A 23,447-nucleotide genomic window follows, 5' to 3' on the forward strand; every position below is an offset into this window, starting at 1 on the left:
GTGAGCAAGAATTGTACAGCAAGGGACTCCGTCCATCTGCAACAATTTACCATGTGTGCCTATAACCAATGCATTTAAGACTTTATATTTCTCCTCATAATTTTAGAATTCATTCACTAGTATTTATAGATTTCGCTTACGTGTAGGCCTCTATACAGCCTCTATTTTAATTCACAGCACCAAACCCACAATTTTACTAAACAAAAACACATGTCCTGGCGCTCTTTGGCCTTAGATGCCCTTGCACCAATAAACTCCAATCATCATCATCAGGTATTTCCAACTTTACTACGCTTGAAGACCTCTATGAGAAAGAGCAAACAAACAAGCACCTAGACAGAGTAGAGTTGCAGCCTGCAGCACAAATTCTTTGCCTCAAGAGCTCAGAACCTGGTCCCAAGGTACTATGCCAGCTAGCATATGAGATGCAAAGAAGACTACCCCTTACTTCAGAAACACAACCCCAGGAGCATGTGAACTTTAAACACAACAGGCCCATACCGTGCATTATGGGGGCAAACAAATGGGCCAGGAGACTATATGCAACTGCCAAACACAGAGGAGGCAAGCAAACATCAGGCACATCTAGTTCACTGATGTGGTAATAGCAGTGTAGCAGTAGTATGACACTACATAAAATTAAACACTATATAAGTGAGTACCATTCCAGGTCATCCTACACCTAGAAAAGCTGAACAGAAAGCAGTCAAAGCAGCACTTGTAGTGCAAATTTGCAGACAACACCCTGCACACCTGCATGGTTTCACCAGAAACTGTCTTGGCCTGCACATCACACGAGATTGTCAGGAAAATCAGGAGATTGACGTGACTTGCAAGCACATGGCCAAAAAATAAATTACAGGATACATAGCCATGCAGATATTCCAAAACAAAGTGGGCTTATGAACCAGACATAACTGAAAACTGGACGAGTTGGTGTGTATTCATTAACTAAAGTGCAGCAGATAGACAATGGACAAGAACGAAGCGATCTGTGTGTTCACTTTGTTCTTGTCCATTGTATTCTGTTGCACTATAGTTAATGAATTCAAGAGGCTGCACAGGAGAATACCTCTGCTTAAGGCCCCGATTTCACATCCAAATCTTTGTGCACACACACACACACACACACACAAATGTTGCAAGGGTGTATAGCACGAAGCGGTATCAACAGCATGATACTAGAGATGGACGAGGACTAACTTTCAACTACGGTTCTTCGTAAAAATCTGACGATTCATACGAATCATCAGAAGACTGCTTTCAAGGCTAGATGAATATTTGTACTTGATGCAGCCAAACATAAAAATGCTACAGAAAGTACAGAAAAATTCCAAGCGCAGGAAAAACATTGCAATCGCCAATCTGCATGCCAGTACCTTTCAAGAAACACTGTTATTCCAATAGACACGACATACAGCTTGTTTATGCGAGCACACTCTTCCAGTTCCATGCCATTGGAAAAAACGAATTTCTTATAAGGTGCACACATGGTGATCACAATGTTTTTTTTTTTTTTCCCTGGACTTGTATATATATATGTATTTTCTCTTTCCTGTTTTTTTTTTTTTTTTTTTGTTTGGTTTCATCAAGCACTAGTTTTTATCGGGCTTTATTGCTCTACTACTTTCTGGTAACCTTTATAAATCACTGCATTTTCACAATAAATAAGCCTTTAATTAGAAGTTAGCATACCCAGTTCCTACTGCTTCACACTATACATTCTTGCTACATTGCCCAAATAAGATTTTATGAGGTACACAAAAGCATCATAAGAGCCATTAAAGTGACTTGTTGCAGTCTAAAAAAAGAAAAAAGTATCCTGGCTGCAAATGGCACCAGAGAACACATAGGACGAACAAAAACACAGATGATCTAACAACCAGAAGTTTAATGTACACGTTCAGTAAATGCTGTCTGACGAGCAATAAACTGAACATATCCAAAAAGAAGTAAAAATTAATGTGTTTCCCGACAGGAAATGCATGCATTTCTAACAGAGGCCATGCTGGCAAGATTCTTCCGGCGTTTTTAGATCTACAGCTTCCATAATTTCTCTAGGGAGCCGATCTGCACAGAATGCTAGCTTCATCTACAATCTCCGCTCAGATGTCGAGAGTGCATTGTAGAGGACGAAGCTAGCATTCTGTGGAGATCAGCTGCCTAGAGAAATTATGGAAGCTGTAGATGCAAAGACACTAGGAGAATGTTGTCAGCATGGCCTCTGTTAGAAATGCATGCATTTCCTGTTGCGATCTGTATGGACACACATGAGCTTTTGCTTCTTCTTTTTGTGTAACTTCGATTTATTACTTCTCAACCAGCATTTACCCGGCATGTGCGATAAACTTTCATTTGTTAGTTTGCCTCATGATCGTCTTGGTCTCTAGCAGAAAGGTATTCATTCTTTTTACAGCAAAGCTGTATATGCCTACGTGAAACACTCGTGGTCAGATCACAGAAACCCTGCTGCGGGAGTATGAGCCATTCTATTTGTATTACGTGACGGACGGACAAATTTCTCTTTGGGTAGGCATACAAATGCTTGTGCATTTAAAAATACATTTATCTACATATTATTACAGGAAGGGACACAGGGGGACGGTGTTAAGACAAGATCATGTCATAATTATCTTGCAGCAAAGGCATGGTGGGCCATTGGCTACACCGATAGTGACGTCGTTTCTCTCTCGAGGCAGAGCGCTCGTGCAGCAGTCTCTCTCTGACTTCGCAATAGATGTCTGTAGGCCTTTGTGTTTCAAGGGCTCTGGCGAGGCAGTAGTGCTCCAGGTAATTTTACCATCTAACATACTTTCTATATTGCATCATTCTTTCACGATGGATTTTGTTGCACATAGAACACGTCATTTGTCACCGACATAATCTTAATATAGATGGATTTTACGCACTCTAGAGCAACTATGTTTAAGGCCCCTTTACAGCCACGTCACATCAACCTCATAGAACTAAACTACATTGCGAACTCATCACCACGGACCTGGCGCTCTTTGGCCTCTTGCACCAATAAACACCATACATTCAATTGACTTCGCAATAGGCTCAAAAATGTGTCCCTGTATATAATTTAATTAAATGAAATATGCAGCCCCGGCGTGTTGCTTGGTAACTGCAGTGCATACCAGAGTCATAAATGCTATGGTTAACGCATTACGAAACACAAATGCGTAACATAATTCAGACTTTGATGGACCCACTGGATTAACACAATGAACCACTCATTGCACCCTCCATGATGATCTTGCAAAGCATGATGTGTGGCATTCCAAATAAACAATGTGATAAACCCAAGCCAAATATGTGCATAACCATATTTATACTTTTTGTGCGCAAACAAACAGGGACGAAGAATGCGCTCGTCCTTGTGTTGCCCCTATTCTTCGTCCCTGTTTGTTTGCGCACAAAAAGTATAAATATGAATATGTTCCAACTAGGCCGACTCGCAGTTATGTGCATAACCTCATTAAGAAACACAGACATAACCAATAATATAGAAAGACTAATAAACTGTCAGAATTAACCCAGTGATAAACACCGGGGCCACACACATCAGCATCGCTGGTTTATCATCTGTACAGGGTGCATGGGCAGTAATTTTTTGTTATTGTTTGTTAAGTATTGTATAATGTTGTGCCAGTAAAACATGTTGGACTAGTTGGTGCTGCTTTTTTGTAATGTTGTGCCCTTCCTTTTGTAACTACTTTTTTATTCCCCCTCACCTAATACTCCAACCTTGCAGCCTGTGAGGTATATAAATAAATAAGTACATAAGCATGTCATTCACTCATCTGCATACACCTTGCACCATCCCTTCCTCAACAAACATCAGTGTGTTGATGTCTTGCAGTGTGCCTTCATTAACTGCCATTTGCATTTCGGTATAGTTTGTGAAGAGTACACAAACATTGCATGACAAAGGTTGTGTCTATGCGGTGCATAAACAAACCTTGCCAAATATGACATGTTGGATTGTTGAAAATAAGACCAATTGCATATATCACAGTTACTTCAACAGCGTTTAATTGACCACTTCACAAACACTTCACACAAATTCCAACACCTACACTGAATCTGCATTTTTTTTTTTTGCTTACTAATGTGGCTACTGCATGGCCATATCTTCTAGATTTGAAAACGAAGTTCAATAAATTAGTTTGCTGCAACATACTTAAACGTATGCGTAGATCACTGCAATTGCAACACTAGAACTTGATGCAAACACGCACATTATAGGATGCAGACAAATGCTCAGGACAAACTACACAATGTTTGCATCTTGATACTTATGAAAGTGTACAGTTTCATTCTGTGGCTGTCAATGAGAGGGAGAAAGAAAACTTAATTGTGTCTGTGGAGCAAAATCACATTGATAAGCTTAGAGATATATTCATTGCTTAACACTTTCGAAATGAATAATTATAGCTTGCTATCGACATTGAAGCAGCCCTTCGGCAGTAATAAAAGGAAGCAGTTTTTCCAGCTCTGAGCACTGAATTGCAGGAAATGCAAGCGGGCATAAAGTTGTGCCAATATAATCAATATAATATAATAAATATTGAGGCTTTGATTTGTACTTTCTCTGGCCGAGCAGTCTAGTTTGAAATGACTCCCATAAGCACGTCGTAACAATGTTGATCTAATACAGGCTAAATGCATGACTAGCTTGAGAAATCTGGATGATTGGTATAAACTTCAGTGAAGAAAGTATAATATCTAATAACATTAATAATATAATACTTATTACCACAAAACAGGCTAACCGTGAGCGGCGGGAGAGGCTGAGCAGATGGGTGAAGAACCCTACGGCAAGTGTGCCTGCCATAGGCCTACGATCCTGCATTATAGATAGCGCATATTGACATGGTCTTCTTTATAGAAGTTCGCAGCATACTACCAGAACGAGACACAGAACAACAAAGTGGACGAGAAGTGTGTGTTTTAGAATATATATATATATATTCTAAAAGACACACTTCTCGTGTGTATATATATATATATATATATATATATATATATATATATATATATATATATATATATATATATATATATATAATCGCAGAACATGCATGGCGATGGCTGAACCAGGCTAGTGCTAAGGTTGAATTTCACATTATAATTTTCATTCTGTGTCCAGTAATTGCACATATCATTTGCGGCTTCGTTCAGAGGCACACGCGGGCTTTCGGGTTGGTGCTTGTTGTGTTTGGTGCAAGAATATGGCTAGGAGCAGGCACCGCATATGCACAATCGAGCAATATACGCACATTTCTCCAGAAGCTGACGCCGAGCACGGGTAGCGCGAGGATCTTGTTGGGCTGACACGACTTCGTAGCAGCTCAATTCCGAATACTTCATATGCGGTGAGGGTAGCTATATGAACATGTTGATAGGTCATCTTGTAGGTTGTTGTAGCACAGGCAGAATGAAACGGTCATCGAAGGCAGACGAGACAACACGCAGTGCTGAACCAGCTGCGAACAGCTGTTTATGTGCGCCGTGTCGCACTGAACTTCAGAAACCGCAGTTGCACATCCAAAACAAAATAACGTTCATAAATTACAAAACATATTTGCTCCTAATAAAGAAGTTAATAATATTATAATGTAAACTTTTTATTCATTACAATAAAGGAATTATGCAGCGTGGGCCATGAAACCTGGCAGTAACCCTGGGTGTCACATTGTTGAAATCTCAATGTGAAATGGGCCCTCTAAAAGCAGCATTGTGATGCGTGCGACTGCAGATTTCCATCGTTCCAGTGTCAGCATGTAAAACAGCCTTTAGAGTGCGGCTGTCCCCCCCGGTTTGTGGGCTATTGTCTATTTTCGATACCTCCCACCCCGCTGCTTTCCCATCGCATAGGCAACCAGATAGCGTCGCTTCTCGGGCTCGGCGGCGGCGGTGAAGAATTGCGGTGGTGAAGAACAGGTAGTGGCGGCAAATGTAGTGATTAGGGAGTTGGGGCGAGCCCTCAAGTGTGATGTGGTGGAGGTGAACAGAATGATTGGGGGGGAAAACTTGCCCCCTTTCGGCCCGGATGGCATTCACTACACTACACCGGCGGGATGGCAGGTAGGAACGAGGGTGGGTCGTAGGGCTCAGGCTTTTTTGCAGGCACGCAGGGCGACCCTGCAAGCCAAAACTTAAAAGATGGACAGGGGAGGGGGGGCAGGACAGGAGCACGGAGGAGGAAGAGGAAGAAGGCAGTAAATGTGGGGTTCATCAACATGCAGGGGGGAAGAAATCGCATTAAGTGGGACGACATAGAAGAACAGTTACAAACGGAAAATTTTCAGGTATATGGAGTTGCCGAAACCCATTTAAGAGATGAGGAAGAGCCACCATTCATTGCGGGATTCACCTGGGTTGGGTGCAACAGAAAAAGGAAAGAACGCAGAGGAGGAGGCCTTGGGGCGCTAGTGAAGGGACAGGACTGGGAAAGGGTAAGAGAGCTGCAGTGAGCACATGTGGCTCAAGGGCACCGCAGGGAATGTTGAGACAATCCTGGGAGTTATCTAAAAATGGGGAATGAGTCAAAAGAGGAGAATGCAAAACATTTCAAATGTATGGCCAAGGACATCAGGGAGTTAGCTATGAAACGGGAGATAATCATCCTAGGGGACATGAATGCACATTTGGAATACTTTGACGGGGCGACAGATACAACAGGGCAGATGTTAGTAGATTTTTGTGAGGCTCATGATTTTGTGATAGTTAATACTGAAATTAAATGCGACGGGAAAATAACATGGGAAAGAAATAACACCCACTCGACAATCGACTACTGCCTAATGTCCCACAAGCTGTATGAACGGTTGGGATGTATGGAAATTGATGAGGAAGGTACAAAAAGCCTGGGGAGTGATCACAAACGAATCAAAATCGGTTTTGGAAGAACAGTACCACTGGTAGAAACTAAAGAAAGGAAAGGTATGAGCAAATTGAATGACAGGCAGCTACAAGTGGCCAAAAACATTGAAAGCATGGTATCCAAGCAACCGCAAAGGGCATGGACATAAGACGAGTTAATAGGTATTTTTAAACGAGAGCTAGAGAAGGGACAGATTAGGAAACTAGGAAGTAAGCAGGGAAAATATAAACCGAAAAGCTGGTGGGACCGAGAAGTTAAGGAGGCCATAGAGCAACGCAAAGATGCGTGCAGAAAACACAGAGCAGCAAAGAAAAGGGGAGCCACACCAGAAGAGGTGGATACAAAATGGAAGGATTACCTTGCAATGAAAAGAGAAGCATTGGCATTAATTCAAGCCAAGATAGCAAAAGTTGGGGTACAGTGGATGTTAGAGGCATTTCTGTCTTTTTTTCGTATCTTTAAGAAATTTTGGGAACACATAAAGCAACGGAGTAAGAAGACAGAGGTGGTTCAGCACTCACTGACCACACCAGAAGGAACAAAGGTAGAGGGAGAGGAAGCTCAGGAATATATTGGGTTAACAATAGAGGCAGCATTTGCAGAGCCAGTGGGTAGCGAAATGGAGAACAATGACAACAGCAGGACAGAATTAGAGGAGTACAGAAGGATGACAAGTAAGGAATGGGACAGAATTGAACACAAGGTTCCCGTGGGAACAGCGACAGGACCTGATGGCATACCTATGAAATTGATAAGCACTTTAGGCCAGAAAAGTAAATTAAAATTACGACAACTTATTGAACAAATAGTAGTAGGGGGAGATGTTCCACAGGACTGGAAATCAAGCAGAATATTAGTTTACAAAGGTAAGGGAAGCAAGGACAACATTAAATCCTACAGGCCAATAACTATCACATCAGTCATATACAGAGTAGCAATGCAGATGGTGAAAAAGAGAATGGAGGAATGGGCAGAACGTGAAGAGATCTTGGGAGAACTGCAGAATGGATTTAGAAGGAACAGAAGGCTAGATAATTTATTTGTTATAACACAGTGCATAGAGATAGCGACAGCCAGGCAGAAACCGCTATGGATAGCTTTTTTAGACATTAGAGGAGCCTATGATAATGTAAACCGAGAAAAGTTATGGAGCCAGTTGAGGGAATATGGTCTAGATAGAAAGATGATTGAGTTCCTACAACAAGTTTATACAGATAATGAGGTAGAGATAACATGGGAGGGGGTAACTACAAAGCCAGCTAAAATAAGGTCTCAGGCAGGGCTGTCCATTGTCGCCTCTGCTTTTTATGATCTACATGAGCCAAACGGAAAAGAGACTAGAACAGAGCACAATAGGAACTGACATAAGCTATATGCTGGAAGGGCAGAAGGTAGCTCAAGTACTAGCCGGACTGATGTATGCAGATGATATTGTACTGCTTGCTGACACTCGAGTAGGGCTACAGGAACTAATGAGCATATGTGCAGAGGAGGGAGAAAAATTGGGACTGCAATACAGTAGAGAGAAGTCTGGGATAATAGTATACAATGAAGAAAGGGGGGAACCATTGGGAATACAAAGCACTAAGATTGATCATGTTGAAAAATGCAAGTATTTGGGCATATGGCTACACGAGGGCAAAAAGTACTTGGAAGAACAGGAAAAAATTATGATTGAAAAAGTGAAAAGGAACTCAGCTGTAATGAAACACAAGGCACTATGGAACTATAATAGGTACGAGGTGGTTAGGGGCGTATGGAAAGGGGTTATGGTACCTGGCATCGCATTCGGAAACTCAGTACTCTGCATGAAATCGGAAGTCCAGGCATGCATGGAAACGAGACAGAGAATTGTAGGCAGGTTGGCCTTAGGAGCACACGGGAACACCCCTAATGAGGGAGTGCAGGGGGACATGGGATGGACGTCATTCGAAGGTAGAGAGGCAATAAGTAAACTAAAATTTGAACAGAGACTCCCAGCACTGGAGGAAAAAAGGTGGGCAGGAAAAGTGTACAAATATCTGTACATGAAAAGTTTGAACACAAAGTGGACACTCAGAACGAGGAAGCTGAGGAATAGATACCTACAGCCGAGGGAGGGGGTCCAACGTGGTTCTAATGTGGGAAAGGAGGGGAAGGAGACGGAAAGAAAAATGTGGGAAGAAAGAATGCTCGGAAAGCCAGCGCTATCAATGTATAGGTCACAAAAACAGGAGATTAAGAGAGAGCTCTTATTTGATAACTCGCGGGGCAGCTCACTATTATTCGAAGCTAGGACGGGGGTTTTGAGAACGAAAACATACAGGGCTAAATTTGAAGACGTGGACCTTCGGTGCACAGCTTGCGGAGCCGAAATGGAGACCACTGAGCATATAGTGCTGAGATGCACAGACCTTCGCCAGACCCTGGCAGAGGGAACAGTGGCAGATATGGAAGGGGCGTTAGGTTTTCCCGGGGAACGAGGGCAAATAGACGAGAAAAGAGTGGCGGTAACGAAGGGGAGGCTAGAGGATTGGTGGAGGAAGTCAAGGGATAGATAATACCATAAGTCAGGGAGATAATGTTTTCTGTACTATTTTAGATATTTGCTTTGGGGGGAGGAGCGGTGTGAAAACTAGTTTAAGGAGAAGGGGATATAAAGAAAGTGGGTCCCAGGGTCCCCGTCGTCAGCTGCGGGGAAGGCAATCTGAACGTGCGTTTTGAATGATCTATGTTTTCACCTAGTAGGTGTGCAAAACAGTCGCCACATGTCAGTAGCAACGTGTGTACCGTTTCAAACGGGTGATCAACAGACAAGATGGCGGCCAGGACGTGTTTCCAGCACACATGATTGCTTCCGGCACTTAGTTGTTTTTGTACACAAAAATGGTGACACCCATGCAAGTCTAGTGTGGTGGCATTTTGTGCAATTTTAGTGCAAAACAATGCATTTGGGCACATTTTGGAACCTGCTAGCCCTACGCGAGTGGGTAATATGCGGTTACGCTGTATTTGAGTTGAGGTTATGAGCCAGCGACCACTTTTTCTTTCTTTGTATGGCTTGCCCACAATAAAAAGCTCCATATACATAGTTTGCAAATGTCAGGAACCTGCTCCGAAAATCTATTTTACTGCACCAAAATGCATCTTTGACTGCCCCAAAAGCTGATCCGAAATGGCATGGGCCAGTAGCATCACTGATAGTGGCACACTCAAATCATCGAATAATCTATCAATCTAACTCAACTTAGCATTTTCCTTTAGTGTTCCTTAAGCACATAGCTCCAAAATGGGTCATGTGCTTTGCTATATAATCAACTGGCTGTCCTCTGACTTGTGCTTCTCTTGTCAAATACCGAGCCCATTTCTCAACTCATGTTCATGTCCCACCTTGTTTGACTTTTCAGATGAGCAGCCGGGACAAGAACGACCTCGGCCTGGTGAAGGCCAGGATGTATCATTTATGCAGTCAATGCAGCAGCGTGCTGCTCAGGCTGAACAGCAGCAGCAGGCGCAGCCTGCTGCCCAGGCACAACAGCAGCAGCCCCAGGCACAACAGCAGCAGCCCCAGGCACAACAGCAGCAGCCCCAGGCACAACAGCAGCAGCCCCAGGCACAACGTGGCGGTGCCCAACGGCGGGGTGGAAGGAGAGCACCGGCTGCTGCTCAACAAATGGGACAACCACCAGGTGAATTTACTAGCTTCAAAAACAGTGAAAGGCAATTCAACTTCCAGTTGACGTTGATGAAAGGCAGTGTCTTCCTGAGCAAGTTTGGGGTGAGAATTGGGTGTATGAACTGTAGAATTCGTTATGAGGCTTCTCATGTCTCAAAATGGCTCTTCAACCAGAGGCGCAGCTTCTCAAAATGCTAGCTGTTACAAGGGAAGCAGGTGAGAAAGGTCTCCTTACCACTGGTAGCAACAACCACGCAGTGGTAACACTAGTGCGACTGCACGGTGTTAGTCACCAACCGATAAATCGGACACCGATAATCCGGACATGCTCAGTCATTCGGACAGCTTGCGGCACTGCCAATGGCTCCATAGAGTTAATGTGTAAAGACAACCAATATTTCAAACAGCCGCCAGCTCTGCATTCGATTATCTGGACTCCGTCCGTGGCTGTAGCGTACGCCAACTCTGCCGCTGTTATCCCCTCTGGCAACCTTGATGAGACATCAAGTATGGCCTCGAGGGTTGCACACTAGATTGTAATCTCCGAGGCCTTGCTGTGGTCACCTCTCTACGCCTCTGAGATGTAACTGCAGCTGCCAATCTTCGAGGCTTTGCCTGAATTGTGAGATCACATCATCACAATCATTGCATCCTTTTCCGGCATCCCCGCACATGGCCTGCTATTGCCATTGTATTTGTTGAGTTTTCCTTGCGGACAGCGTTGTGCCATTCTGGGCTTGTCTTTCTCGTGAAGTTATAGATAGGCCATGTCAAATGGCACCAACAGTGCCCTCTCAGTTCTACTGGAAATGAGTCGAGTCGCAGTCAGGATGAGCCCGACATCGCAACTGAAGAGGCTCAACTGCCGCCTACTACAGGGAGCTCAAATGCGGACGTCATTGATCAGTTGCTCGGCTGTCGTGTGCAGATTCCTGCTACCATTAGATTTGAAGACTGCAGACGTTGATAGCGCTGTTTTGTCATGTGCCGAACTTAATTATGACGGAATAATTGGGAAGTTCTCTCACCATAAAACAGCGACTCTGACTTGGATGATGTGCTGTGTGGTCCGGAGCCTTCCGCATGCGGATCTGACTCGAGCCTTTGCTGTCCTTGCATTGGCGTACAGCGAAACTCAAAACTGGCAAAAGTACAGGCGAACTTGGTTGTACGTAAGAAGTGTGTGCAGCAATGCATCAGCCACTTGTTCCGTGCACAGAGGCCTTGCAGCATAAAGTGATCATGTTGGGTACATTTTTTTCCGACATTCCATTGTTCAGACTTCTGTACGTTCCCCGTGGAGTCCAAATTATCGGTGGAATGTACCACCAGTACCTGCCCACTTTTTAGACTGCACATACTCATGACATGCCTACCAAATTTTACGTTTTTATCATAAGGTGCCCGATTTTCCACACATTCTTACTAGTAAAGTATAGACGCCTATTTTTTTTATTTTCCATGTTCCGAATACTTATCATGGAATTTATCATGCATCGAATGCACCCCACCGAATTCTCATACCTATGCCGATAGTGTGAGGTACCAGACACCCTCCAACACATGGTGTTGGTGTGCCTACACCGCGAGAACAACAGTCAAGATGATGCCCCAGAACCGCTACAGTAAAACCTCGTTAAACCGTACCCGCTTAAACAGTAGTTTCGTTTTAAAAGTAGTAAAGTCAAATCCCCGACTAAGCGACCATTGAACATAATGTGTTTCGTATCCGCATAAACCGTACCAGCTTACTGCGTACGCATCGGTTAAAACGTAGCGTTTGAACTTTTCGTCGCGCAAACACGGCGCTGCGCCGTCTCCATCGGGCGGCCCGGCAGAACACGCCTCAGAGATCGGAACAACGGCCTCCAAGCGCCCTGTGCGTTTGCGCGTGAAGCCACATCAACATCAACATCATTTCGACGCTGTTGTGCCATTACCACAAGCCCGGATTCCGAATCTGCAAGATGCAGAATTTATCCTGCGAGTGCCCTTTGGACAAACACGGGGCTGCGCCGAAAGGCACAGCGCCCTAATTCTCCCTTGACAAGTCAAGATGCTGAGCCGTCAGGCAGTGGTGTCCTCCGGAGAAGCATCGGCGGCCAACATGTTCAAACGTGTCGCCAAGTGCCAGACAGCCCGGCACCGTACCTCCCCTTGCCTGGAGGTCACCGCGCCCGCCAACTTTGAACGGGGTGGCCAGCGCGGTCGCTGGTTGGACCTCTCGGACGACCGTCGAGTGCTCACTTTGTATTGGGCCGTTTGAGTGACAATGGTTTCTGGGGGCTTATAAGCCGCGGCGCGCCGCCTGGAAAACCGGATCCGCCGACCCACCGGGAGCAGAGTGCCGCTCTCGACTGGAGTGAGATGTGTCACGCGTTTTCGCCGGACGTCGCCGTGCGGGAACAGTCGCGTTTGCTGTGAGCTCTCGGCCCCAGTGCCGATCCCTTCATGTCCTGTATAATGACCTGTATATAGTGTATAAAGTCCCTTTTGTTATTCTCACCGACGCCTGACTCTGAGTCTTCGCTACCAACGCTCTGTCACGAAACGGGTGACGAGCGCTACGGGACCACCTCAAAGTCGTAACAACGCAGTGCCAGAGCGTTATGGCGTCGTGCAAGCGAAGACTCGCGTCGTTCCGAAGCTTGGATAAAAAAAACGCCGGGTGCTCAGCATAGAAGAAAAATTAGACATCGTCCGTGCTATCGAACGTGACACGAAGAAGTCGGTGCTGACACGCAACAGGGATCTGCTGTTGACTACAGTGTGTGGCATTTAAAATGCGAAGAAGTTGCTCGGCAGCGCTGCTGCGACTGCGAAGATATGTCGGCTACGAGGTTCGACTTTTCGCCATCGTTGCCTCTGTTGTTGCCGAAGTGTCGACTAGTGACAGTGACGACGAGGACGGCACGGAAAGCGATAGCACGGGCAATTCAGGCCCGACAGTGGCATAAGCTGCGCGTTGCGTCAGCCTCACGAATGCAATCGTCGCGACGACAATAGGGGCGCGATAACGTAACTCTATTCCAAATGAGAATTATTCCAAGCTCCGGCACCCGTAATGAAAAAGGCGCCCCCGGGACTTCTGCAGCACTACTGCGCACGTGCACGGTGAATACGTAACGCCAACGAGGAATCTGCCATGCGAGTGTTTGCCAAGAAGAGGGGGCTGGCTGAAAAGCTGGCACGCAGCTTCAGTAAGTTTGAGGCCGCTGTCGTCGGCGTGCTAGGCCGCGGCGGCATCAAACGAAAATAACGCTTTTGTCGCGCGAAGTGAATAAATACTGCATGTTTTTTCCCCTTTCATCGCACTCTCTCTGAGTTCCATTTTCGACAGGCAAGTGGGCGATCTCATGCTATTCGGTTAAACAGTACTACCGTTTAGTACGTACCTTTCCCGAGCTCCGGCCAACTACGGTTTAACGAGGTTTCACTGTACAAGCGATCAAAGAAACCAAGGAGGCAATGTTAAAGGCACAGAGCCTGGAAGATCAGCGAACTCTGGTGGACCGGGCCCGGGCTGCGGCATTAGCCAACGGCTTTCTGGACTAAGAGAGCCGCCCACCTAGGGCGAAGAAAGAACACTTTCTCGCTGTTTCACACAATAAACGTTCATTCCTCCTCCTCCTTTCCATGTTCCGTGCAATGCAATGCAATGCAAAACGTGCAAATGCAATGGGCGTTGGTTTATGGAGTCGCTCTAACTGCTGCATCTCACCTATTCAAGGTGCTATGTTGGCAATACTGCATTTAATGGCTTGTATCCAAAACCAACCATCATTTGCAGAAAGATTGGTGCTCGCCTTTGATAGCCTTATTGTTTGTATCTGATGTGTTTCCGCCAGAGCTGTGGCACGTGAACCTGTACAAACAGCTTAAAGGGACACTAAAGGTTACCAGAAACTCAAGTTAAAGTGGTAGAGCAATGTTCTAGAACGTCTAAGGCGTCAATATAATCGCGAACAGAGCTTTAGTAACCGAGAAATTGAGGTAAATGCATGACACGATTTGAGACCCCCCAGCGACATTCCGGTACTAGCCCGATGACGAAAGGTCTCCTCATAATTTGTGTTACTAATACTCAACTACTCGTATTAAAAATATCATTTCATTCGATTATAAGCCGGAAAAAATGCTACTTGTCTACGTCTATTCGATTCTAGGAAAAAATAACATTTTGACGTTACCCTTCAGTAATATGGGTGTTCGAAAGGTTTCGTTTTCGCTCGACTCTGCGCCGCGCACGCTTTGGAGTTTCAGTAGTTTCGTTATCGCGTCGTGCTGTGAGGGTTCTGCTCGCGAAACTTTCATTTGGAACAAGCAGCGAGAATGCCACGTCCATGTGATGTCGTGGGAAGCCCTCGTTGCTTTCCCGCTCCGGAGAGCCGGTGTCGAGGCCGCCGTCGTAGTACGCAACGACGCCGGCAGTGCAAGCCCTCAGAAGCAGGTCGCGCTCGTCGGTGCTCAACTCGCTGAAGTTGAGCCCACCATCGCGAGCCAATCTGTCGGTGTCAGGGTCCATTGCGACGAGCGTCGAAGTTAGCGTCATAGAATGAAGTACCAGCTTATGGGAGTCTTGCGCTGGAGTGTGAGGTATAGTAGCGGCACCTGGTGGCGGTGCGGGAAACGACATCTGGGTCGTGCCAGCTTGGGTCGTATTGAGCCCTGGCTGTGGCGAAGCACGTTTCTAGGCCGAGTTTTGCGTAGATTCGCACATTTTTATGCCCTGTTGCGAGTGCGAAAAGGCTCGTCGCTTCTCATAGACCACGCCGACCACGCTGCGAGCTCGCTGCAGCCTATAGTTTAACGAAAACGGACTCTCCGTGTGCCGTGGGACGTAACGTGGGACGTAATTCGTTTCTCCTTCCGCTAGCCGCCATACTCCCGCTTTCGCTCTGCTGTCGGCTCTGTCTTGGCTCTGTTTCTGGCCGCGCGTTCGCGTTTTGCGCAGAAAAGCCGTAGCACCGTCTGCGGACGCCGTTCTACTCACCGATGGCGCAACGTCACTATGAGACCATGATGTCAGTTCTCCTCGATCGGAGGGCGGGCGATTTGAACTGCGCTAGAGGTACGCGGACGCTTCAGAACGCATTTTCTCTTAAAATAAGTCTCTCCTTGGCACGAAACAAGCGTTTCGAGGTTTCTGGGATGGTATTTCAACAGTCCACGTTGACTTAATAGTAACCTTTAGTGTCCCTTTAAGTGATGTTGGAGAGAAGTACAGTAGAACCTCATTTCGTTACGTATGTTTTCCTGGCAGCAATGTGCAGTAGAGAACACAAAAATGACCCAATAGATTTACGCAAATTTTTTACCCGTTCATATGTTCTGGAAAACATTATTTTTTTTGGCGCCAACATCCAGTATGTCGCCAAACTGTGATCGTATGTTTTCCGGCCGCTAGATCTCATGCGAACAAAAAAAAGCGTGAGATGCACACGATCGAGAAAGGCATATACAGTATTTACTGGCATGATAGGCGCACTTTTTTTTTTTCAGAAAATCTGACTCAAAGTTCGGAGTATGCCTATTACATGGGGTAAAATTTCCAAATATTTTTCAACTCTCATTCTCAAGCTTTAAATTTGAACATGTCAAGAATATGGCTACTCTCACATTTTACCAAGAAATCCAGCATAAAAATAAACTGAAAGCTACCTACTTACCTTTTAATGAACAGGCGAGAGACGTCGACTGCACACACACGTAAAATTTATTTAGACATGTCATGGATACTCCTCTCCTTCCCCTATTCGGAGTCTGAGTTGAAGTCAGTGAGAACACTCATCACTGCCTAATGGAGACTCTTCTTTGTCCGAACTCCACAACATGTCGTCTTCGCTCACATCCAGTGCGTTAGGGATCCCAGTCTTCTTGAAGCTTTCCTGACGTCATCGGAGACCTCTCTCCAGGCTTCCACGATCCATCCGCACAACATTTCCACAGGCAGCCTCTTAATTTTGCCACCTGGAGTTAGATGATGCTGTCGTCCAGCCATCCAGTTAGTGTACAGCCTTCGAACGTTGTCCTTAAGGGGGGACACGGGTCTTTGCGGCGAAAAAATGGCGAAAAAAATCGATTTTTTGAAAATGAAATTTTCGAATTCTACAGCTAATATTCCTTTAATTCACCAAGTTTCAAATCTCAGGGAAGAGTATTTCCTCTGCAATATCAAGTTATAACATCACTGAGCTGAATTCCGCGCAAAAACAGCCCTTTTTATCGCGGCGCGTAGCTCTTTTTCTATGCGCGCGATCGCGGCCATCTTGGTCTCGTTGGAAAGAGGAGCCTTCCTTCTTTAATTTCCCGCCAAAAGTGACTCCGTTGGTACGCCAGTGACGTTGAAATCCGGGGAAGAAAAAAAGCCGGAACGCGCGATCCGATTCATTGACTAGCGCACGTGACCAAAAACGCGTGCTGTGGTTGGCTGCGCGAGGTTCCCATCGTCTGCTCCACTCCGCAGGCGACGCGACGGCGCGTCGCGTAGGTTTGTTGGCACACGCCCAACGATGTCCAGTCCACCGGGGAAGTTCACCACGAGGCACAAGTTCGGCAAAAGGAAGCGATCAGCTTATAACTTTCAAAAGCGCTCCATTGCTTCTCAAAGCATCGAGAGTAGCTCGCCGCCAACCGCAAATGATGCCGAAGCCGCGGACGATGCCGAAGTAGGCCTAGCCAGCTCACAAATGAGTGAAATCGTTACGGATAGCGGCCGCGTTCGGCGTGACACTGCAATGTTGCAGCGTGCGGATTTTTCGCAGAGGGAGATGAATGCTCAAAAAGTTCTTGCGTCAACGCCAGCAACAAAGCGGGCGTTGGATTTGCTCACTCGCACCGACGGCGCTGCAGCCGCGCCAGTCGACGCCGAGGCAGGCTTCGCTATCCTCAGTAGGACTCCGTGAACGCACTGATGTCGTTTGTCAAGTGCAAGGTGTGCGGCGGCAGCGTCGCAGGAGGCAAAAGCGAACGGTAATCTGGCCTCGCCATAAAGATCGTTATCACATGCGCGTGTTGCGGCGATATCGCGTCGGCGTGAAACTCGACCCGCTTGAACGACAACCTTGCCACGCGCGCGATGCAAGCCACCGGGAATCGGCGAAAGGTGCCAAACGATGTTTTTGGCGCATTTGGGTGGCCGTGCTCAGGGCGACTACTTTCCTTGTGGCTTTTAGCCGCTTTCACTACAAAATAATGCAAAATTATTTCTGTACTTTTGATTAAAAGTGAATGTATTCCTTTTTTCTCGTTTTCTCGAAACACCGACTTTTGACTTGTTGCTGATTTGCCGCGGCGATATCTCTGCCTTCAAAGCAGATAGAGCCATAATTTTTGTTGTGGCTTGTAGCTGAGGGTGCAAAGTACACAATGGTAGGGTCAGATTTTGGAATTTATGCTTTAAAAATTTTCAATTCTGCTTTAGATCAGACAGTGGGGTAGCCACAATTCGAACAGTAAAGATTGAATTGCTATAAAATTGCTAATATTTGATGTATCAAAATAGTATTCCTACCATTGTGTTCCTTATGTTTTCTAGTACCCAGGCATATGCCGATATGAATTTTGTAGCGAATTTTTTTTTCCTATTGTTTGTGCAAATTATGAACAATGAATTTCATTTATCTTCAGAACTAAATGGCCTATTGGAAAAATACTTACATATTTGAAATCAGCACAAATGTCTTAACAAGAATGGAAAGTTTCATGAATATTGATGGAAAACATCATGAACATTATTTGAAGAGCAGTGTCCCCCCTTAAAAGGCTGCAGTATCGAAGTGAGGCCTCCTGGAATCACGGCAATAGCCCTGCGCAGCTCTATCAACTTCTTTCGTACACCTTTTACAAGGTGCCCGCGAAAGCTGTCCAAAATGAGCATGGCCGGATACAACAGGCTGGCCCCCATATGGTCTTGATCCAATCCACCATCAACTCTGTGAACATCCAGCCATTCTCCTGGACCCTTACGTAGATGTCTCAGAGAAATTTCTCTTGTCTTCCTCTTCAAAATAACATAAGGTGGCAGTTTGCGCCCATCCGCAGTCAATGCCAACATCACAGTACATCTTTCTTCTGCGCCAGATGTTCTAATAAGCACACTTCGTGCACCTTTCTCCTCTACACACGTGTTTCTCGGCATGTCAAAGCAGAATGGAGTCTGATCTGCATTTCCACTCTGGGACAAAATGGTCCTTTTGCTGCCGTAGCCATATAGCTAAACGGTGAAACTCCAGTATCTTGTCCTCGTATGCTGAGGGCAAGCACTGGCACAACGTTCTTTGCCTTCTCGGGGTGAGTCCATGGCATCACATGCACATTGTCCATCCGGAGCTTGCATTGAAATCTTTGGCTTCGATGCCCTGCGCTCTGGCAATTCTGCGTGCCTCAGTCTGCACTGTCGAGGGACACTGCAGAACCGTCCTGTCAAAGGTCCCGTATATGCTGAACGAATTGCTCCTCCACTTGCGAATGCTTTCTGAACTTTGCAGCGCGAAAGGCCCGTTGCAACTTTTGATGGCCTGAAGTTTTTCCTGCTGACGTCGCCAGTAGCGAATGCTGGTTTCTCAGACACTGAAATGTCTGCTTGCGGCACGGTTCCCATGCCCAAGTGCATACTACACAGCTTTCAGTTTGAATGCGGCCATGTAGCTCCCATACTTCCCCATTGCAAAACACACAGCCAAGAACCACACGCTGCTTGCAAACTGGAGAGATTTGGCGTTTTTTCTTTGCCTGTGTAGAGCATTGATGGCAGTGGCACTGTCGCTTGTGTCGAGTCGTCCAGCTTTCCGAGCTGCCTCAGCAAAGGTAGCGAAAAGCATACATCCGCAAGGTGGTGCGTTTGTGTGTGTGGGGGGGGGTAATTCATAGTTGATGGAAGAACCATTTTTCGCTCATTCATGCATATTTTTCTTTTTCTTTCGGCAGCTGTGTTATTTTGTGCTTCGCGGCGGTTCGGGAGAAGGGGTGTGGTATCTGTAGTTGAGGGGAGAGGCTACCCTGGAGACCGAACTTTCTTATTTTTTAAGATATCCAGATGAAACTTTCAGAGTACGTTCACACCACCGAACTATGAGGAACTGCAAAGTTTCATGAAGATATGTTTATTAGTTCCAGAGTTATTGAGGTCTAACTAGGTGATTCATGTATATGCCTGAGGAAGAGCCTGTAGAAATGCCAGGACATCGTAGGAAGCTGAAATTCACTGTGATGATCCCTTGATAGATATCCCAGGGGGCTAAAGAGCCCTTTTCTTTAATTTCCCCTCCAAAAATTTTAAAGACAACTTTGAATTTGATGTAGCCAGTAATGACCACATTCATCAAAAATTAATTGCTTAATATAAATTAACTGCACCAGCTTTCAAAAAAAAGAAGCCTGTTACCCCCTGGCAAAGTCATTCAGGAACAGAATAAAAAAAACGGCATACAAATCTGAAGAGCGGTTCTTGAGATGTCGCCTTCCCCAGCACCACTACTAGCGAAAAAATCCATTCTGAGAAAACAGGCCTTAAAGTTGAACACATGTGTTTTTTTATTAGAAAGCTCCTGCGGAGCTTCTAATTAGCTCTTGCGGCTCCAGGCACACTCAGTGTGTCGGATTTTCGACTGGCGACAGCCGACAGCGGAGTTCCGCCGCTGAAAAGCGTCTACGCAGTCGGCACTCGCTGCGGGAGATCGGAAGTTCGATGCTCGTACAAGACGCATATCGCGCTCCCGTGCACCGAACATCTCCACTGTCGTTGGCTTTGCCGGCATCGCGTGCAGCGACGAACTAGCGAAAAAAGAAAAGCTGAACAAATAATCTAAAAGATAGCGCAAGGCAATGAGCAGCGCGCAAGCTCATGTTTAGGCGGACAGAGCAAGGGGCAACAACGACGCCCGCGCAGCAGCCAATGGCAGGCGCGCTTTAGCCGGCGAGATTTGAGCAGCAGCCGCTGCCCGAGCAGCAGCCAATGGCAGGCGTGCTTTAGCCCGCGAGATTTGAACGCGCTGCTCCGGCCAATCAGCGCTCCGCATCACATCATGGGAAAACGCCAATAGCGCCTCAACCGCGCCGACAATGCCATTTTGCAAGGCGGCAAAATAGACAAAGAATCCACGGTCAAAACGACACCAAGATGGCGCGGGCAGGCCACATGGGCCGGGAATGGCGCGCCGCGAAGTTTGATTTCATTTCGGCATTTGCGCATGTTTTTTGGGCTGCGGTGGCCTCAAAAGTAGCATTATTTTTGGTACTTTACGGTTGAATTAGGTGCTGATAATTACAGAACAGGTAGTTTATGAGGCATACAACCCAAAAATGTTTTTTCAGAAATCTACTTTTTCGCCATTTTTCGGTTTTCAAGGGTCGCGTCCCCCCTTAACTGAAGAACTGGTTTTCGCGATGTTGTTACGAGCTGTGGGTCTGCAGCAGCTGCGATGGCAGCAATACTAGTGAGGACTAGTAGTCAGTTAGCAAATACATTAATAAGCTTAAATTGTAGAATGTGTGTGCGTTTTTTTTTTTCTTTTTCACCTGAGATGGAGGGGGGGAGGGGCGTCGCCTTGCAATTGTGTAAATACAGCACTGATCAGTGCCAAGTTCAGGGTGCCCTTGTTATCCGCAGAAATAAAAAATCTGGTATTTCGCAACCAAGCTGGAGGTATGCCTATTATGCGAGTAAATAGGGTAGCTGCCCACTCCGACAGCTTCGCCGCAGTACTTGCCCGCCAGTATCACATGAAAACGTCAGCGCGCACTCGGTTTCTTTCGCTACCAGCGAATCTTCCCTGGCATTCACAACCAATCCTACTGCAATGAGCATCTTCACCTATCTATTTCACAGTGTGTGGTGGTATTGGAAGCGTGGCACTTGCTTTTAATAGGTGATAACTGAAATGCGCTGCTGTTCCTTGCTGCAGAATGCGATTAAGTTTTCCGGGTGCTAGATCCCATGTGAACAAGACTCAAGGCGCGCAATGGGGCAGAAACTTTGTAAACTAAGGAGCTCGAGAACATGTTAACTCCTTCGAGACTGCCCAAAAGAAGGCAATTCTGATACATGCTTGAAAATATTTTTTTATTCAATGAAATTTTTGCACTATCTTGTTGAAACATGCATCAATATGAAGCTAAGTGATCGGACTTTTATTGTAGAAAAATTGAAATGACTAAATAGTATACATAACAGAAAAAAAATCTCAAAATACAAATTTTTTCTTCAATTAAGCAAGAAAAGTTGGAAATTTTTGCATTTGAAAGTAACAAGCAGCACTAAAAAAATTCCAGAATATACAAAATGTGCTACAATACCTGTATGACAACTTTGAGGCAAAAAATACTGCAAGCTTATGTACATTTTTTTGTGTGCGATTTCTCACACCACTGTTCACCACTCACTTCTGTGCACCCTCTCTGTGCCACTCAAGGAAGCAGTTCCTCGAAGCATTGAAGCACAAATGTGCGTTGCAGTCACTGCAGAAAACAGTAGTCTTAACCTTATTTTTTGTTTGCGATAGCAAATTTTGCAATTTTTGCGTCTCTCCACTTCTTGGGGCTTGTGAAGTGGAGGCTTTGCAGGTGGGGGTGGAGGAGCAGGAGTTTGCTTGGCTCCTTCAAGATGAAGAAGCTGTTACACCAGTTCTTCCCTGAAAGCTAAATGGTCAAAGGAAGCATTTCTGGCCAGCTCAGGGATTTCTGGAAGTAATTTGCAATATTCTTGGAATAGTATGAAACTATTCACGCATGCTATGTTGATGCAGTGGAAGAAGTCTTCCACCAGCGGACACAGCGCATCAGTACATTGTAGTAGCCAATCATCTGATCTGATTTGTCCACTCCAAGCATTCCAGAATTGTAATCGTGAATTAGCAAAGGCTTTAAGATAGAAATTTGGGTCCAAGTACTTCTACTTCTTTGTCTTCTTTTTGCGGTGACTGCCTCATTGGCTGTGTGCATCGTGCTCATCATGTTTACTATACGTCGGTCTTTCCATTGTAGATAGAGAATTTCTTGGTCGCGCAACCATCTAATTTCACCTCGTTGAGCTTTCTTTTCCCAGCGCATGTCTTTCAATTCAGCAGGGAATCTTTTCGCGTAGTCCTGCAAGCCAATGTTTTCTGATCGAGGAGGTGACTGAACAGGTGTGTGGAGGTGTAAAAATTATCCATAAAAATTTTGTAGCCCTGATCAAAGTGTTCTGCACACAGCTGGCAAACTACATCGAAAGCAAACTCGTGGGGCCCTGGCTGCTCGCGCTTGCCTGTGTATACAGCAAACTGCACTGTATACCCGGTGACCGAGTCTGCAAGAACCCACACCTTATAGCCCCACTTGGTCATATTATCCTTGATGTACTGCCGTATCCCTGATCTCCCTTTCGACTTCACCATGCGCACATCCACACAGAGGTCTCTATGAGGCTGAAATAGCTTTGACGACACTTTGTTCATGTGCTGCAGGAGCCACCACACAAAGCAAAGCTTTCCTTTTGACAGCTGGGTTACATCGTCAAAGTCGGCGACATGTAGCATCGCAAGCAGTGCTATGAAGCGACGCCGCGGCATAATTCGTGGTGGCAGCAGACCTCTATAGCTGCTTCCCACATTCCAGTACAGCTTGATTCGTGGTGCTTTCAAGGAACCAATGTAGATTATGAGGCCAATTAACTTTCTCATTTCACTTGTAGTGACTTCTTCCCAAGACCCATCGGGATGGGCATGAGTGGGCTCCTCCAAGATCTTCGTGTCAGCATATTTATTGGTCTTTTCGCAAACAGTTTGGATTAATTCGGCCGAGAAAAAAAGGAAAAAGAAGTCCAGGGCGGTCAGGAGTCTCTGTGGTGCTTCGGAGTGCCACACCCACATCTTCGGTCAGATGCACACCAGGTTCACGCTTGGGAGAAAACTGAATACGCTT

At 45.8% G+C, this 23,447-nt stretch overlaps 1 protein-coding gene across 3 annotated transcripts in view; it reads left to right on the forward strand.

The window, feature by feature from the left end:
• The window catches only part of LOC142589557 (protein argonaute-2-like), a 76,248-nt gene that overhangs the window by 29,572 nt on the left and 23,229 nt on the right, over positions 1 to 23,447 (forward strand). For 2 of the 3 annotated variants that reach the window (XM_075701010.1, XM_075701009.1), the window contains one exon: positions 10,279 to 10,560. In XM_075701010.1, the coding sequence (XP_075557125.1) occupies positions 10,279 to 10,560 (282 nt within the window). The remainder of the gene's footprint in view (positions 1 to 10,278; positions 10,561 to 23,447) is intronic. The other variant, XM_075701011.1, reaches the window with a different exon arrangement.

This window comes from Dermacentor variabilis, chromosome 8 (genome assembly GCF_050947875.1).
Source record: "Dermacentor variabilis isolate Ectoservices chromosome 8, ASM5094787v1, whole genome shotgun sequence".
NCBI classification, from domain to species: domain Eukaryota; kingdom Metazoa; phylum Arthropoda; class Arachnida; order Ixodida; family Ixodidae; genus Dermacentor; species Dermacentor variabilis.